Raw genomic sequence first — 18,250 nt, 5'->3', positions numbered from 1 at the left:
TGTTAGGTTGGGCGGAGCGTGAGCGAGGCAGGGCGGTAGGGGGGCTCTGTCCCGCTGTGGCTGAGCGCACCGCCGCCATGAGCTCCATCGGTACCGGGGTGAGTGTGGCCCGGCCGCCTCGGCGGGTCCTGGCGGCAGCGCAGCCAGCCAGTCTTGCTAGACTCAGCGTGAGGGTCCAGTTTGCGCCGGCGGGGAAGCAGGGAGCGGGGAACGGCCCGGGGCAAGCAGGAGCCCCTAGTGCGCGCTCCGCCAGGGAGCGCCGCTACCGCGGAGGCTGGCGGAGCAGGGGCGGCCTGTCAGCTCGGCCGCAGCGGGGTTCGAGCCGGAGCCGCTGCTGAGTCACTGCGGCCCGTTAGGCCGAGGAAGCCAAAGGCAGGAGGCGGGGCCGCTGCCAGGGACCTGGGGGACGATGGGAGGCGGGAGCTGCGTGGGGGTCCCAAGGTGGCCCCCGGAGGGACTGTACCGCCGCGTCCCGCCAGGGGCACGGCCTGGGCGGGGATCGGGTGTTCCCTGACCGGGTGGTGCCGGGGTGAAGCCGTCCCGAAGGGATCTACAGCCGCTGAAGCGGCCCCGGGGCGAGCCTGTACTCTGGGCGGGCGACCGTGGAGAGGCCGCTTTGTTCTGCACCCCGAGTGGGGGGGGTCTGCCGAAGGTGGCCCTCGAGCCGACTATCATCTACGGCTAATCGAAGGTGGCCGCCGAGCCACGGGTGCGGGCTGCCAGCATGAGTAGTGGAGGGCTGTGCTCTCTTGCCTTTGGTGCCAACCCAGAGCCCTGTGCCCAGGTGGTACTCGGCCAGTGAGCCTGCTTCTGTGCGTGGTACAATTAAACACTATAAATATACCCCTGTTAATAAATACGTATGGTTTAAAATCCCATAAAATAAATTTAGAAGGCACTGAGAAAGTTCTCACAGGTTTTAAGTGTTGCACAATGCATGGTGATTTCAGTCCTGTGCAACGTCAGGATTGATAGGAGTTTAGGTTTGGGTATATGCAACACTGATGCAAAAACTTAACTGTAGTTGTTAGTGTGTGTTTGCTGCTGTTCATGCATATTATCTAAGGGGGCAGCCTGCGTTTGGTACTTCAAAGCCATCAATGGCATGCAGGTTACAGTCTTGCATTTTTAAACAAATAGGCTTCTTCTGGAAATACTGGGATATAATGTTTTTTTTTTTCCTAAGTGGTGTGTTTTCTTCTTCAGTATGACTTGTCAGCTTCCACGTTCTCTCCGGATGGCAGAGTATTTCAAGTTGAATATGCTATGAAAGCTGTGGAAAATAGTAGGTAAGATACAAATATCTGCCTGTGTGGTTATTGGCCTCTTTTAAAGCACTGTAACTGGACTAGATGAGCATGATGGCATTGCAGATAAAATTATGTTGTTAAAATTACTTCTGAGCAACTGTGCCCTTAGGGTAATTTTAAGAGGTTTCAGATTAACAGTAAAAGTTATATAATCGCTTTTGCTTGCTAGAAGTTACTTTTCATTCTTACTAAGAATTACTTTTGCTTGCTAGAAGCAGATTTGTTGTGGAGAATACAGAGGAAGGCAGTAAACTTACTTGTGTGCTAAGGGCCATGAAAATTCTATGGTTTGGGGAAAAATCTGATTGCAGGTTTTATTTTTTTGAGTAAGGTGCTTAGCTCTTGTGTCAGTAGAGCTGCCGAAGCAGTATATAAAAGCCCATTTTATCGATGTGAATTGAGATGCTGAAAAACTGACATGCTCAGGGCCTCTCAAACTTTAAACAACTTCATACGTATTCCTCAAAAAACTGAGAACATCTGACTTCTGCTAAAGCTACACCAGCCTCTCTGTATCTCTCTTCCCTCAAGTATATACAAAGGAATGCTGTAGAGTCAAAATCCCAACTATGCTCCAGAAGCAAGATGATTGATCAGCAAGACATGGACTAGATCAGTGAAAGCATTTTGTGTAGGACATGGCTTAATGATGCACTGTTTGAGGTTTAGAGAAAGAATCGCAGAGTCAGTTAAGTTGGAAAGGACCTTTTTAAGGTCATTGAGTCCCAACATTAAGCCAGCAAGACCAAGTCCACCACTAAACCATGCTCTTAGGTGTAACAAGAGTTGTCATGTCTCCTGGATCAACAGTGGATTTACCCAAAGGAGAGGTTAAACAGTTTGTGGTTTTCATACTAGTGTCATCGCTCAGCTCACTGATGAGGCAGCAGTTGTGCCATAGCTCCAATCAGTGCCACCAATGCATATAGTCTCTTCAGAGTTATTTGGGTAGGGACTTCAGACAGTCTCCTCCTCCTTTGTTTAAGAAATGTTTGTGGGTTTATTGAGCTTTTTTATCTCCCTTTGTTGTCCTCTGCGCAGTTGTAACAAATCTACTTCTGGGGAAATTAAGTCATTGTTAGTTGTATTTTGTTAATTCTCTGTCACATATTTTACACTACAGTTCTGTTTCTGTGTGAGAAACTTGTATTTATGTTGTATTTATGTTGTCTTCCAGTACAGCAATTGGGATAAGATGCAAAGATGGTGTTGTCTTTGGAGTAGAAAAACTAGTTCTGTCCAAGCTTTACGAAGAGGGTTCCAATAAACGTCTCTTCAATGTCGATCGACATGTTGGAATGGTAAGAGGCTGTTTCATTATACTTTTTCATTAACTGAAAGGGAGTCCTGTCAAAAGTACAAATCTGTGAATCAGAGAATCAGTAAGAATATGAAGAAAATGTTAATGTTTTTGTGTACAGTCAGAAATGCCATTGGACTTTTTAGCGTTTTCTGTAATTTATACGCATATATAAATAAAATCCAAATTAAAAATGGAAGACAGACATATTTTGAGGCTTTTTTTTAATGCTTTTGGCATTCCAGTTGTTTACACCTGAATGTAAATATAAACACAGGTGTTAAAAGTAGTATTCTTTAAACACAGTTAACAGTTAAGATGCAAAGCATAGAATCATAGAATGGTTTGGGTTGAAGGGACCTTAAAGACCATCTAGTTCCAAACCTGCTGCACGGGCAGGGATGCCTCCTACTAGACCAGGTTGCTCAAGGCCACATCCAACCTGGCTTTCAACGCTTCCAGAGTTGGAGCCTCAACCACATGCTGTATACAAGATTCTCTCCTCAGTAGTGTGTCAGTCTGCTGAGTTCTGTGAAGACTGGCCTATAAATTAGTGGCTAATCCATAATAATGATGTCAGGATGATAAGAAATAGGGATTACAACTGCCTGAAACTATCTGCTGGTGACATGGTCAGTATCAGACAAGAGAGTTGGATGTGTTTCTAATTCAAGTAGCCATACAAAAGGAAAAAAAAGTATATTGCTATGGTTGTCTTTTTTGAAGTTTAGATGAAGTATTATAATTAAATGTTATATATAGAGAGAATGTATATATTTTCTGTACATTTTTTAATATTTTATAAAGATACATAAATAAAAATTTTACAAAGGTGGGTAGTGATGGGATGAGGGGTAATGGCTTCAAACTGGAAGAAGCTCCATTCAGATTAGACATTAGAAAAAATTTCCTCACCATGATGGTGGTGTGGCACTGCAACAGGTTGCCCAGAGAAGTTGTGGAGGCACCAGCTCTGGAAGTGTTCAAAGCCAGGTTGGATGGGGCCTTGAGAAACCTGGTCTAGTAGGAGCTGTCCCTGCCCATGGCAGGGGGACTTTGAACTAAGTGGTCTTTAAGGTCCCTTCCAACCCAAATCATTCTGTGATTCTATGACAACAAGCAATACTTCATATATAATATGAATATTTATAATAGATATTGTTTGGGTTAGCATAGTGGGAGCGAATCACAGGATGCTATTTAACATGAAGATGCTTTTAGATACTGATTTTACTAGAGAAAAATTCTATTCATAGAATCACATAATGTTAGGGGTTGGAAGGGACCTCTGGAGATCATAGAGTCTAGCTGCCCTGGCAAAGCAGGATCACCTAGGGCAGGCCACACAGGAACACATCCATGTGGGTATTGAAAGTCTTCAGAGGAGACTCCACAGCCTCCCTGGGCAGCCTGTTCCAGTGCTTCAGCACTCTCACAGTAAAGAAGTTTTTCTTTATGTTGAGGTAGAACTTCCTGTGTTCCAGTTTCTCTATTAATATATAATCACATTGACATGTTTAGAGCTTGCTAGTAAATGGATAGATGATTGAATTCACGTGTATGTAAAATTCAGTAAAGATCTCAGTAGTCATATAATTGAACTTTTTTCCATTAATTTTGTTAAGTTACTGGCAGTTATGTTTGGTCTAGCTAACAACAATTCTCATTTCAGGCAGTAGCAGGACTTCTGGCAGATGCTCGTTCTTTGGCAGACATAGCTAGAGAAGAGGCTTCTAACTTTAGATCTAACTATGGCTATGATATTCCACTGAAGGTAAGAAGCTGGTGCAGTTCACCTGGGATTTTTTTGTTCTTAGTCTTGATATGAAGAATTAAATTTTACTGAGATTTACTTATTTCTATAAATATTGTTTTTTTCTTTTTTTCTGACTAGCATCTTGCAGACAGAGTGGCTATGTATGTGCATGCATACACACTGTACAGTGCTGTCAGACCTTTTGGCTGTAGGTAAGTCTTTCAGACTTAGCCTTATTTGTAAAGGATACTTTGTTTCACAGTTGTTGGAGCTATTTAGATTGTTCTTTTTCTTCAAACTTGGAATTAGCAACTTAGAATTCATCTTACAAACAGATTCTCTTCCCATTCTTTTTTGTGTGCGTAAAGCCTCAGGTGAAGAATTCAGATTTTCATAACAGTATGCCAGGCTTCTATGTAGCTGCCAGTTTGTACCCGATTTTTAAAGCTGAAAAATTGATGCTATTAAGTCTGTGACAGTGATGAAAGCAGAACTTTCCCCTGCAGTCATCCTGCTTGCATCAGTAGCTAAACAGCAGGTTACAACTACTGCGCAATTCTGGTACAAAGGGGCTAATAACTGACCCCTGCTGTCTAGTTCGTGGAATGCTTTGGGTTGGAAGGAACCTTTAAAAGTCTTTTTACAGATAAGTAAAATATTTCTGGTGCCTTGCAGGTAGTGGGCTATGGTGCCAACACTGAACTGTTCAGACAAATTGCTTAACAGAATTTAGCAGGATAATTAGTTATGCTCCAGGAAGAATGCAGGAAGCATGAGCTGGTGTAGTCTGTAATTCTGTGAGTGTTGGTTTGAAGAAACTTTCTAATTTCATCTTTCCCCTCCAGTTTCATGTTGGGGTCCTATGATGAGGATGATGGTGCTCAGTTGTACATGATTGATCCATCAGGAGTTTCATACGTGAGTGTGTCAGAAGTACTTCTGTCTTGGCAAATGTTCACCTTTTACCAGTTCCCAGTTGGGATATTCAGTGCAATTTCAAAAGGGCTGTTCTTCTCTCTCTCTGCATGGGAAGCTCTGCTTGAATCACTGTTTGCTATGAACAGGGATGGGTTTTGTCCATGTTAAACACATGTTGTTTATTTCTTAAAAGCACAGTCTCTCAGAAACTCATTTTAAAACTTGTCTCAGAAATTTGGGAGTTCATTCCATCTGGCTATGTCTAATGAAAAGTCCCATGTGCTGTCCAAAAAGGGCAAGTTTTGTAGAAATATCCCATTGACTAAATACTTCAGGTAAGACAGATAAGAGAACGCTCTAATTTATAGTTTGCTCTTCCATGTACTGTAGAAACAAATTTAAAATCTTCTGTTGCATCAAATGGAGCAGATCAGTTTCTGTCCAGGACCTACTGAGCACTTCTGTTTTCTGTCAATAGTGGCAGCACTGAATCTAGTCAGTCAGTTCTATTCAACAACTTGTCAGAGAACAGTACCTAGGTTTATTTTATTTTCTCACTATGTGAGTAGGGGAGGAGTTATCATATGCAAAGTGACAGGAAGAACTGTAGAGGCCCCAGAATTTAATTAAATTTGCATCTATTTGTTTCCTTTTTAGGGTTATTGGGGGTGTGCCATTGGTAAAGCCAGGCAGGCTGCAAAAACAGAGATCGAGAAACTTCAGGTATGATGTTACAGTTTTGTTGTGCTATTTTGAGACAAAAAATTCTTATGATGTTTCTTTTTGGATACATAAAATATATAAAACACAAGAAAAGCAGCAGATGGAATATTCTCTTGTATGTTTTAGGAGGTATTGTAGCCTCTGCAACAGCAGTATTTCTCTAGTCTTGGACAATGGGTAGTCTGTAGGGAGTGAACATTTAAAACAGGAAGCATGAACACACACTCCTGTGTGTGCCACTGAGCAAAGTACTAGAATGAATGTAAAAGTAACCAAATTTTTGTGAATGAAAACCTTAGGGCATGTCTGATGAGAAGGGCTTTAGTGCTGTGAACACTAGGAAGAAAAGTACAGCTATGCAGCACACCATCACTGATACAAAAAAAAAAAAAAAGCTGATTTTGTCCAGCATTTCATGCTTTCACAAGAGTGTAACTTGTCAGTGTTACAAGGAGATGCTACAAATGCACACCAATAAATTGTTTTGTAGTTTCTGGAGGAGCACACAAACGGTTGTGTAAACCTAGAGATGGAGATGTGCCTTAAGCTGATTCAGAATTAAGTTAAAATCCAAAAATACTTCCTTCTTCCTCTTACGTTTTAATATGACACTCTAGGAATTGGAGACAACTAATGTGGGACAAAATCCTATTCCTGGTCTGTCTCATGTAATACTTGATAGTCTGCTAGCCTCTTATTTATGGTTTCAGGCTGCAGGACATCACAGCTGTTCATGGAAAGGTTTGGAGTTTATATGGTTGTTACACATTAAAGTCTGGTGCTGTAGCATCATAACTGAACAATGGCAGGAAAAATTACAGTATTCCTGAACTTGATTCACTCAGTCTTCAGTCTGGTCAGATGCTTGAATGCTAAATTAGAAGTAAGAAACCTACAAGATGATCTGATCTTGATACTGGGATTGTGGCATCTGGCAAATCGTAATTTCAGTTTCCATGTGTGCAAACTGGCAGAAAGCTAGTAATACGTTGGTAACACATAACCTGCCCCCAAAAAGTAATTTTCTGTGCAGTGCTGAGATTTTCAAAAAGTTCCTAAGAAGAATGTGTATTGCATGGACTTCACAGTAGAGCCTGTAAAATTGAGTACATGAGAACAGTGGTGCGCTGTGTGTTCTAACTGCATTCATTTATTTAATGCCGTGTTTGCAGAACATCTTCAGGAATGCGTATGATCTTGTCACAGCAATGTGCAGCAAGTCCAGTCTTGCGTGCTGATGCTTTTTGTTAAGCATAGACTGGGCAGGTTTCCAGCTCAGAGTTAACTTTGACAAGATGGATTTGTCAAAACTGAAATGGAAAGAAAGGCAGAAGTACAAAAGCTTTTAGGGGATGATACCGCCTACAGTAGACTGTCAGCTAAGGTTTGCTCCTGTCAAAGAGGTAACTACAGGTGGAAAGTAAGAGGCAAGTGGGCAGTCAAAACATTAAACCCACCTGGCAGGTACGGCAGAGCAGATACTGTACTGGGGAGGGGGACACACTATGCAAAACCTTCATAGGTAGCTGACGGTGCAAACTGAAAACACTGATCACATCCATTGCATCTTGGCACCGCTGAGGCCACACCTTGAATACTGGCTTCAGTTTTGGGTGTCTCACTATAAAAAGGACATTGAGGTGCTGGAGCCTGTCCAGAGAAGGGCAGCAAAGCTAGTGAAGGGTCTGGAGCACAGGTCTTAAGAGGAGCATCTGAGGGAACTGGGGTTGTATAGTCTGGAGAAAAAAAGGCTAAGGAGAGATCTTCTTACTCCCTACAACTACCTGAAAGGATGTTGTAGTGAGGTGGGAGTTGGTCTCTTCTCCCAAGTAATAGGATGAGAGGAAATAGCCTCAAGCTGCACCAGGGGAGGGTTACATTGGGTATTAGCAAACATTTCTCCACTGGAAGAGTGGTCAAGCCCTGGAATAGGCTGCCTAGGGAAGTGGTGGAATCACTGTCCCTGAGAGTGTTCAAAAAACATGTAGATGTGGCACGTGGGGACATGACAGCGTGTCCTTACAGACATGAAACCACCAAGTCCAGGTGGTGGACTTGGCAGTGTTAGGTTTTCCAACCTTTATGATTCTATGATGTTATTCCAACTATATGGTATTTTCAGCTGTGGGAAAACTTGTAGTCATATGGAGAGCACTTGGATCTCTTCTACAGTGCTTTTCATGCAGTGCACAACCTTTTTTGATGTATGGACATAATTGTAATTAACTCAATGACAAACTGTTACAGTGTTTCCTCTGATTGTCTGATGAATAACAGGGATGGAAAAAGGATAATGGCAAACACCAAACTTCTGTTTTCTCTCTTGTGAATGTGTGATAGTAGCAGACCTCTGGGTTTTCCTCTTTCATTACAAACTTTATATGCATCAATACGCAGTAATTTAAACGTCTTTGTGACACAAGTTATACTTGTACACAGCAAGTATACAAGCAAGTATAGAGTGCTCTGTTTATGGATTTAGTGTCACAAATATTAAGGGCTGGGACAATGGGTCTTTGTTGAAGAAACTTCTTAGGAAGTGTGATGGCATGTCTGTCTAACCAGATATGGGCACTTCTCCGTCCCACTGCTTCTGTGGTCCTTTACAAAGTGCCACTCAACATGAAGAAAGGAGTGTTGTCACCTTAATTCCATCACCAGTGTCCCAAAACTAGTTTCTATGCTATGGTTTTGAAAATACTTTGAGATTTGGACAGAGATGGTAAACTGCATTACTGGAATCTAATAGAATATTTTAATGCTTCATAGTCCAGAAGAGTTGACTGGCAAGAGATCTGACCTACACAAACATGTCATGGAAATTGGCAAAAGACATTGTTTTAAACTATGTGAAACTGTCACAAGACTTAGAACAGTGAGAAAATACAAGATGAGATGCTGATACCTTGCTCAGGCAGCTGGTAGTTAACACTGGAACAATATTCTCTTAAGACATTAGAACTCAAAATTCCTGGCAGAAAATGTTGGTAATACCAAAAGTATTACTGCACTCCCTAGAAAGAACATGAATATTAAACATGAGAATATGCCTTCCCCCACGTTGTACATGTGATTATTTTATGTCAGTTGATTATAAAGCATCTAAGAACAAGTCAGACTTTCATAGTGCTGCAGTTTATCTGTTCAGCTGCTAAGCTTCCAGCTGGTGAGTGCTTTAAGTTGGGGGAAGGTTTCCACATAACAGTGTTTTCAGTGGCAAAATTCTTCACTCACATGTAGCAGGCAGGAAGACTCATCACAGTGAATAAATTTGGTTCTGGTCTTAGCCTTTTGTCACTCTTCTCACTGCTGAACAGTAACCTCATTAGGCATATGCACAGCCACTTCTGTTCTGGCCTTGTGGAAACAGTATCTTTTCTTCATCTGTGTAATTTTTGTCTACAGATGAAGGAGATGACCTGCCGTGATGTTGTTAAAGAGGTTGCAAAAATGTAAGTCTCCAACTTCTTTTTCCAACTCAACAAAAATCTGTACTGGTGAGTTAGCTGTGGTTTCAAACTGAAGCTGTTAAATTTGGTACCACATTTCACTTATACTAGATGAGTCCTCATGCTGACTGTAGTATCTTCTGCTACTAGTATTTTTTCCCTTGTTGTGAGATGAGATATGCAACTCAGTACTGAAAAATGCCAAAGAATGTGAAAAATAGGCGTTTTGATCTCATCTGCTACTTTTTATAGATGCAACTTGTAACACCAGTGGATTAAAGGTTAAACTCTCTGAATGTAGTCACTGGTTTAAAAATACATAAACCAGATGACACAGGAAACATCTTAGTGTCCTGATTCTGAAGAAAGAGCTGTGCACTTTAGCTATGCAGATTGAACTGATGCTTTAGAAGTGAAGTAGCACTCCATAAATGGAGCTGAGATCTTTGACACAGCCTTCCTATATGCCTAAAAAAGACTGAAGTGCTTAGGAAAGAAGCAAAGTGTAAGTCCTTGTTTAAGTATATGTATAGGGTATAGCTGGTCTCATATAAGTGAGATACCACATGGAAAGACTAGAAATATTTGGTTTTCTATTGATTGATGCAGTTTAGGTCAACACATCAGTAACATAGTCACCTGTAGTCACTAACAATAGCCCACAAACTCTATGTGAGGACAGTATTTACAGGGGAAAAAGGTACTATTCAGTAAGCCATGTACTAGCTGAGGGGGAAAAAGATACCAGGAAGAGAGGTTTTTTGCTAGGCAGAGTGTGAATTGGCCAGTAATAAACTATCTTGAAAATACTTGTCCATTAATATTTCTTCAACACACACAAGTATCCTTTCAGGTATCTGCACGTTTTGTGCTTGTCAGATTTAATAACCTGCAGCTACAAAATGGTAATCGCCAACGTTTTGTGGCTTATGACCACCTTGCTTAGAAAGTTATAAAGAAGTAATAAATTTGCTTCTGTGATTGGTGTTGAAGCACTTGAGCTTATTTGACAGTTTGTGTCTGAGGCTGTCATGGCAGCAGGTAGAGGAATGTGTGGGATCTAGGTTCTTGAAATCTAGCAAGGACTAGCAGTTCTAAACCGCATAGATAAGGCATGGAGTTTCAAATAATGAAAAGACTTCCATTCTGCCTCAGCTCAAAACTTAGCTATAGATGCAGTTCTGTTTTTTCAGCTCAAGTTCAGCTTCTTAGTAGCATTTAGTAAGATAGCAAAGATTTTAATCGCTTCTTTTAACAAGAGTCCAGAGTAATAATTTTTTCTGGAGCTTGTAATGGTGCTTGTAACCATCTGAACACATAGAAAGGCCTATAGATCATCTTAGACAGTGACCAGTAAGTCCAGTCTAAAGGTGACAAGAGTGTCAGAAGAGCATAAGGATGTAGTGTCATTTTCTAGGACACCAGCATTAACTTTGTATTTGTTTCACAATACTTTTATCAAATTTTAATTGAAAGTACTTAGGTGCATCGTTTAATAGTGGACTTAGTAGTTAATGGTTGGACCTGATGACATTAAAGGTCTTTCCCAGCCTGATCAATTTTAGTGTGGTGCTAAAGGCATCTTTCCTTCCTTCACAGTCTCCAGGCTGCCTGTGTTAGCTATAAATAGCTTCTGACTTAACCATGCTTTCTGAAACAAACTCAGGAATACAACCTTCTCAACAAGTGAAGCCACAGGTGGTTATAAGTTCTGCTGCTGTTTTGAGTGTCTGGCTCAACTCAGAGGTGTTACAGTTTGTCTGCATGCTCTGCAGCTGAGGACTGAATACTATGGTGCAGAATTGCTATTACAGTGTAACATTTTTTTATCCACAGACTGAGGAGTGATTTCATTAGGCCAGATGGTACTGCCTATGCGGTAATACCACTGGTGGTCTACATTCTGATCACCATCATGTATGCCATAAATAAGCATGGCAGTCTGTATGGAGATCTATGTACAGGCTTCTAATTAGATAATCTGGTGTTGGAATTTATTCTTAAGTATAAACTGAAGTAAGATGCACAGAAGAGTTCAGGAGAGACAGGGAACTACTGGAGAGAGTCCAGTGGAAGCTACAAAGATGATGAGGGGACTGAGCATCTTTCTGATGAGGAAAAGCTGAGAGATCTGGGACTCTTTAGCCCGGAGAAGAGCAGACTGAGAAGGGCTCTTATCAATGCTGATTGATATATAAAGGGTGGGTGTCAAGAGGATGGGGCTGGCCAGAGGCAACAGGCACAAATCAGAACACAGGAAGTTCTACGTAGGCATAAGGAAAAAAACTTCCTTCAAAAGTGCCAGAGCACTGGAACAGGCTGCCCAGAGAGGTTGTGGAGTCTCCCTTTCTAGAGACTTTCAAAATCCACCTGGACATGATCCTGGGCAACCTGTTCTGGGTGACCCTGCTTTAGCAGGGAAGTTGGACTAAATGATTCCCAAAGGTCCCTTCCAACCCCCACCATTCTGTGATTCTGTATTCTAACTAATCTAGCAGAAGCAGGCAATGATGATGTAGCCTTGGTTCTGCAGTATGCTACAAGTTACCTGTGGGAAGATTCCAATTAGACACAAGGAAAATGTTTCCAAATGAGAATAACCAGCCATTGGAATAATCTCCCCAGAGAAGAGGTGGAGTCACCAACACTGACCACTTTCAAGATTCCTTTGGGCAGGGTGCTGGGCCTAGACCATGCTTTTGCCAAGAAAAATTGGACCATGTGGTCCTTGAGGCCCCTTCCAACCTGGTATTCTATGAGTAGCTGAAACTTAATGTTAAGTTCTGATTTAGATAACTTGAACATCTTAGTTATAATCACTTCATGCATTGTACTTGCAGTCAAGCCTCAAAAGTATCACGTGGGGCTTTTTTTTGTGGGTCTAGGCAGGGGAGAAAGCATGGGGAGAGCTTCTGTTAGCCATAAGAAAAGTACTAAAAGCAGAAATCGATGAAAGGAAGTATATTTAGCCTATTGATTAAACTGTTCTAATTTGTACTTTCTCTGTTCCTTCCAGAATCTACATAGTTCATGATGAAGTAAAGGATAAAGCTTTTGAGCTGGAACTCAGCTGGGTTGGAGAAAGTAATGCATTTTTGTAATTTCTATAAACAATAGGGGGGAAAAAATAACTTTATGTAACTAAAGTAAAACATTGCTTTTAAGATTCACTCTGTGTGAAGATCTTTGTGTGAATTTTACTTAAGATGCGATTTTTTTTTTTATTGGCAGTAACCAATGGAAAACATGAAATTGTTCCCAAAGACATCAGAGAAGAAGCAGAAAAATATGCCAAGGTAAGGTCTGACTTCAGTATCATCTCAGTCTGGTGTAGAAGGAAGTAATTGAAAATCAGGTTTCTAATGTAGCAAGGGCTAGGAAATGTAGTTACAGCACACATCAATTCAGCATTAGCTGCTGTTATTCCATGGAGAGAATAGTGACATTTACAGTGTAATCCAGGGTTAGTTCTTACTGTCAAAACCAGTGTGAGAGGGCTTGCACAAGTGGCATATTTCTCTTTCCAGAATAAATGTATTAACTCTTCAGCCGTGGTGTCAGTGGGAAGGGGTGGTAAGTCTTGTTGCCTAGAAAAGTTAAAGATAACCAGCTGGAGAAGTTTAAAGTTCCAGCATTTAACAGCTTTGCATTTGCTCTAAAAGTAATGTTGGTGCTTAGTATTACCTCCTAACATACAAACAAGTCTGCTGAACACAAAGCTTTGGACAGGTTGAAAGGGTTGTGAAGCTACAGCAAAACTTGTTTTGCTTATTATATGCCAAACTATATTTTTTGTAATTAAACTTTTTTTTTTTTAATAGGAATCTTTGAAAGAGGAAGATGAGTCAGACGATGACAACATGTAACATATTGTTACTACAAGACAAGTCGAACTTTTCTTAATTTACAGCAGGTTTGTTTATAATGTATTAAGCATGGGACACTTATGTACTTGTTGGGAGAAACTGAGCGACCAACTTGCACTAATAAATTTTCCATTTTACTGTCTGTTAGCTTTTATTTCAAAAGAGCAAAAGGCCAGCATCATCAAGAATCAACTGTACTCTGTATCACAACAGACATTAAGAAGGAAAGGTATCAGGAAGGTGTTGCAGCTTCTTACTACAGCACTCTGACCCACCATAAGTACAGAAAAAACAATCTGCCTAGAAATGGGACAAGTCTCTTGTCTGCTCTACAGTTTAATAGTAAAAACTATTACTTGATTATTCCTTGATTAACTAGTGCCACAGTCTGCAGTTCATTCATATGGAAGTCTGTGATTGCTTTTGGCAGAAATAACATACCTAACCTGTCACCAGATGGTTTACAGTTAAGTGACAATTCCAAATTCTGTAACGAGCAATAGTTCAGGAAAAGGAATTTTAATTGGAAATATTAAGCCTGGGCTTATCTGAACAGTAGGAGAAACTGAAAAGTAATTCAATTTAAGATAGTGCTTAAGTTCTATTAAGCAGTACAACTGCAATTAATGCTTAAAAACCTTAATTATTTTTTAACAGCTTCATTCAGATGTAGTTTCTTAAATCACTTCTGAACAAGCTTTATCATTGGCTGACCCTCTCAGGAATTAGAAACAAGCTCTCCTGCTTTCTTTCTCTACTTCCTAGGAAAACTTCTAGTCACTTAGAAGTCTTGAAAGACAAGATAACAAACTTCTGTTCACCACCTTAAAAACACAGTTAAAACTGAAGTCCGGTTTGTACATGCAATTAAAATACTAATGATCATCTTAATCTAAAATGCATACTTCTTTAATGAATCAAACTCCTCAGCTTTAGTGCTACACACCAATGATCACCAGCCCTTAAAGACTCTCCCTTGCAGGTTTGGGTTTATTTTTTTAACCTGTAGAAAACACCTAGCCACCTACTTCCTCTTTTCTAATGGGATTACAAGGTACTACTTCCTTTTTGTGACAAGGGAAAGTCAGGAGAGAGAGATGGGTCTCTCTCAGTGATTCTCAGGCTTAAGCCTTCAGGTAGCTTGACTCCAGCTAACTCTTCCATCTTCAGCAGAGAAGCTTTCAAAGGCTGCTGGAACTCCTGATCAGGCCTGCCTGAGCCAACATTCATCATGAACATGACAGCCTGTCTCCTTCAGTGTTTCTTCCTGAGGCAATAGTATAGCAGTTGCACTGAGTCAGCCTTTTGTCCTGTGTTGCATTTCTCCAAACTGAATTTACTACTTAAGTTTACTGCTCATTCAGCTGTTTGATTCATTAGCAAGTGCTAGTCAGGAAACTCTCATCAGCACTCTAAAGCATTAGCTGAGGATTGAGTTTTCACTCACTGGATGTGACAACAGAGAGTCTACTTGATTCTCTTTGTCTTCATTCTGTACCTAAAATGTTGCTGTCAAACTGCTAAGTGGAAATTGAAAGCCAGTGACAGCCATTCAGAACTGGGGACAGAAGTATAACAACAATTACAGAAGTCAGGTTTCAGTGAGACGAGCAAGATCACTCATGTATAGTTACATGCTAAAGTAGAAGGGAGATGTTCCACAGCCCAAGAGATGTAGGGTAGAGAAGTACCTAGTTGCTTATTCAAAATTTATAAACAGCTCTTACTACAGAACATGGCAATCTAAAAAGCTCCTTTGATGAACCTTGCTCTAATCTGTGTTGTGGAAAATTATATTAGAAAGTCCAAGGAGAAGCAATTTAAAAGTCTGTGGGCAGTCATACATACAAAGTGCTGTACAGCAATCTTGCCTGTCATGGCAACATTTTGTTAAACACCCCCAAGGTGACTATTGCTGTCAGGTTCTTTTCCAAATTAAATCACTAAGTTACCAGAGTATAGGCTTAACCTGGTTTTGAGAAGTGACCTTAAATCTATAGTTAGAAAGAGGGAAAAAAAAAAAAAAAAAAAATCAATCTATTACTTCATTTCCATTGATTGCAGAGGGGAAAAGAGAAAAAAAGAACATGCGAAGTGGGGAAAAAAGGTCTGCATGTGTTCCGGAGAGGGAGGTCAATGTTTATAATTGGTTTGAAAATAGCCCAGTATAACTTCAGTGTCACACTGAAATATGGAAGTGCTCTGCAAGGCTAACAGATGGGGCAAGGTAAACATTCCTGAATTGGAGATTTTGAACAACAGGCATTTTTTAATCACCTCATTTTGATTATTTCTGCCCAAAGCACTGGGAAGCTTCAGTTCTAAAGTTATCAGAACAACATAATTAGCCCACACAAGCAGCATTTCTTGCTTTCAGGCTCCACCTGTAACTTAAGTCCGGACTCTGGCCATTTACAGGAATGCATAATAGAGGAGAAAGTTGCATAGCCACTTGGAATGCAGAACTGTAGTTCTTGCAATGCCAAAGAGTTTTAATGGTACATTCTGTTGCTCAAGACCCAAAGCACAGGCTTTAACAGAACACCAGAAAGTAAGACTGTATAGACCAACTTGTCTCTTAAGTCATTCCGCCCCAAAGAGTAGTGAATAAACGCAAATCCAACAGTGACACAAGAGCAGGCTGTACAGCAAGGTGCTTCCTCTCCCTTTAAGTATCATATATCCAGTGACTTACTCAGCACCTGATGAATCACTACTCTGATATTTAATAAGACTGGGTATGTCACATTCCCTGTTATAATTATTTAGTCAGCAACTCCACAGATAAGCATTGTTGAAGATAATCAAAGAAACTGTGATGAACTGCATAGGACAAGAAAATAGGCTACGCTCTGGTTTACTTACATACATCTCTGTGACTGCAATCAAGACAGGCTTTAGAATATCCAACTGGACTAGCAGGCTTTAAAAATCAATTTTGGCCTACTGCATCAGGATAATTAATTTTAGTTGTTTGTACTACACCTTTACATGGTCATAAACATCACTGATTTGAATAACAGCTTCATTACCATTGGCTAGTGTTGCTGCTGAAATTATGCTAAGACAGAGCTGTTAAACCATTCTTCTATGAGCTTCTATGTAAAACTTCCTGTGTGGCAGATACGCACAAGGGTATCTCCAAAAGAAATACTACTAACATGTATTTGGTGCTGACTCTCAGAAAGGAAACATTTAGGACAGAATTTGTCTTGTGCAGATCTGAGTATGCCAAGCATCAGGTCATTTCCTACTTCATTTAGCTTTATGGCCTGAGGTGTAACACCCCACATGCTGAAAGTGTGACTGGCCCTATGGACGTGATACTGCTCGAGATGCTATCTGGCTGTACAATTCAAGACACCATCCCTAAGGAAGGGGATTTGGAATAACTACATATGCTGTTTTTAAAGTCTCTTCTGCAAGATAAAAGTATAACCATAGAAGGGAACACAAATGATTTAATTCAACAATGCAGCTTAAGCATTTATCAGCTGGAAGACAACCATGACCTTAAAATAAAGGGTACAGTGTCAAGATTCTGAAGAGAAAAATAGTGTTAGTTGTCACGACAATTTGGAGACTGTGCTAGCACCAAAAATACAGTAGAGACTGTTCTCTCCCCCTCATTTTCTTCCTTCAGTTGCATATGCCTGTAAGACAAGACTAGTTTTTTTTCCACCCACCAGTTTTTCAAGTTGCATGCAGCAAGGAAATTACTTTCCTTAAGAACTGAGAGCTATTTTGAGACATCAACTGCTCCTGATTTTCCATCATAAAAGATCTTGCTACTTACTAGGTCTTATAATACAGAGTTGCAGAGAACAGGTGGTAGAAGAGGTAAGAGTGTAGCACTACTATCTGTCTAGTAAATATATTCCAGTGTTTGAGAACACAGGATCTACAGCCAAGCTCAAACCAAGTCTATTTCCAGATGCAGGAAGCAACCACTGTGCACTGTTCTTTCATCCTCAGTACATTGCTATTAAAGGACTCTTAAAACGGTTGTTTAAAAACAGTTCTTTCAAGTTGCTGTGCCAACCAAAAATGGACAACTAGAATAAAGCAGGCAGCAGCATCACATAGTTTATAATCCAAACAAGTGCATATATTTGGATACAGGAAAACCAGGAAAATCCTCTGAAGTCTCCTCTAAAGAGAGTGTTAAGAACTGCCCACTGAAAATGCCATTTCAGGTGATGTGGTAATATGAGCCAAGTAACAGTTTAGAAAGAACATGAGGTACTTTACTGCTGCATAAAGTTGGATATCCTTTGGTTAACTAATTCATTTTGGATACGCAAGTAAGATTCCAATTTCAGCAGGTTATTAGTAGATTCAATTACAGTAAATTCACCCAGAAGCCTATACGTTCCAAATGCACACATACAAAAACAAAGCCGAAACCCACCCAAGTGATGCCTAAGTTTTTGGAAGTGAAATTTATCTTGTTTGCAGGACTCTTAGAAAAGCAGGAAATCTGCTAATTTCATTATTTCAGGGAAGGACAGAGACCTATTACATCAGACTGCATTAACAGGTGTCAAGAGCAAGGGAAGCACTAAATGACTTTAACAGAATGCTTACATAAAGCTCCATTTCAGCCCTAATTCTGGGTATTTCTACAGTCTACAGAGCACACCACTTGAAAGGCTGTTTTTTCCCCTCAAAATAGTTTTCTATATGCATCAGGAATAGAAACAAATCTGAAATGCTGTTTTAGGAGGCAGAATCAAAACATCGCTCAACATGTTTCTTTTGTCAGTTTAACAAGCAACTACTTCCCTCAGCCAAATGCTTGTTTCAGCTCATACCAGTTTGTCCCCCGTCGTGATGCTTGTAATGAGGAAATCACTCCCACAGATCTGTCATTGAACCAGAATAATTCAGCTCTCCAAAAAAGGCATGTATTCTGTGCTTCTAGAGTT

At 40.5% G+C, this 18,250-nt stretch overlaps 1 protein-coding gene across 1 annotated transcript; it reads left to right on the top strand.

Moving 5' to 3' along the window:
- Nucleotides 1-44: 44 nt before the first annotated feature.
- Nucleotides 45-13,454, top strand: PSMA3 (proteasome 20S subunit alpha 3). Its single transcript, XM_054380661.1, has 11 exons — nt 45-98; nt 1,207-1,289; nt 2,488-2,611; nt 4,283-4,384; nt 4,505-4,578; nt 5,212-5,284; nt 5,942-6,007; nt 9,413-9,459; nt 12,473-12,540; nt 12,688-12,752; nt 13,278-13,454. Exons 1-11 carry the CDS (start codon nt 78-80, stop codon nt 13,320-13,322), a joined length of 768 nt encoding a protein of 255 aa, XP_054236636.1. The 5' UTR covers nt 45-77; the 3' UTR covers nt 13,323-13,454.
- Nucleotides 13,455-18,250: the final 4,796 nt, after the last annotated feature.

The sequence above is a fragment of the Indicator indicator genome, chromosome 4, assembly GCF_027791375.1.
Source record: "Indicator indicator isolate 239-I01 chromosome 4, UM_Iind_1.1, whole genome shotgun sequence".
Classification (NCBI taxonomy): Eukaryota; Metazoa; Chordata; class Aves; order Piciformes; family Indicatoridae; genus Indicator; species Indicator indicator.
Note: the sequence above shows the minus strand (reverse complement) of the source record. Positions and strands in the feature narration are given on the sequence as shown.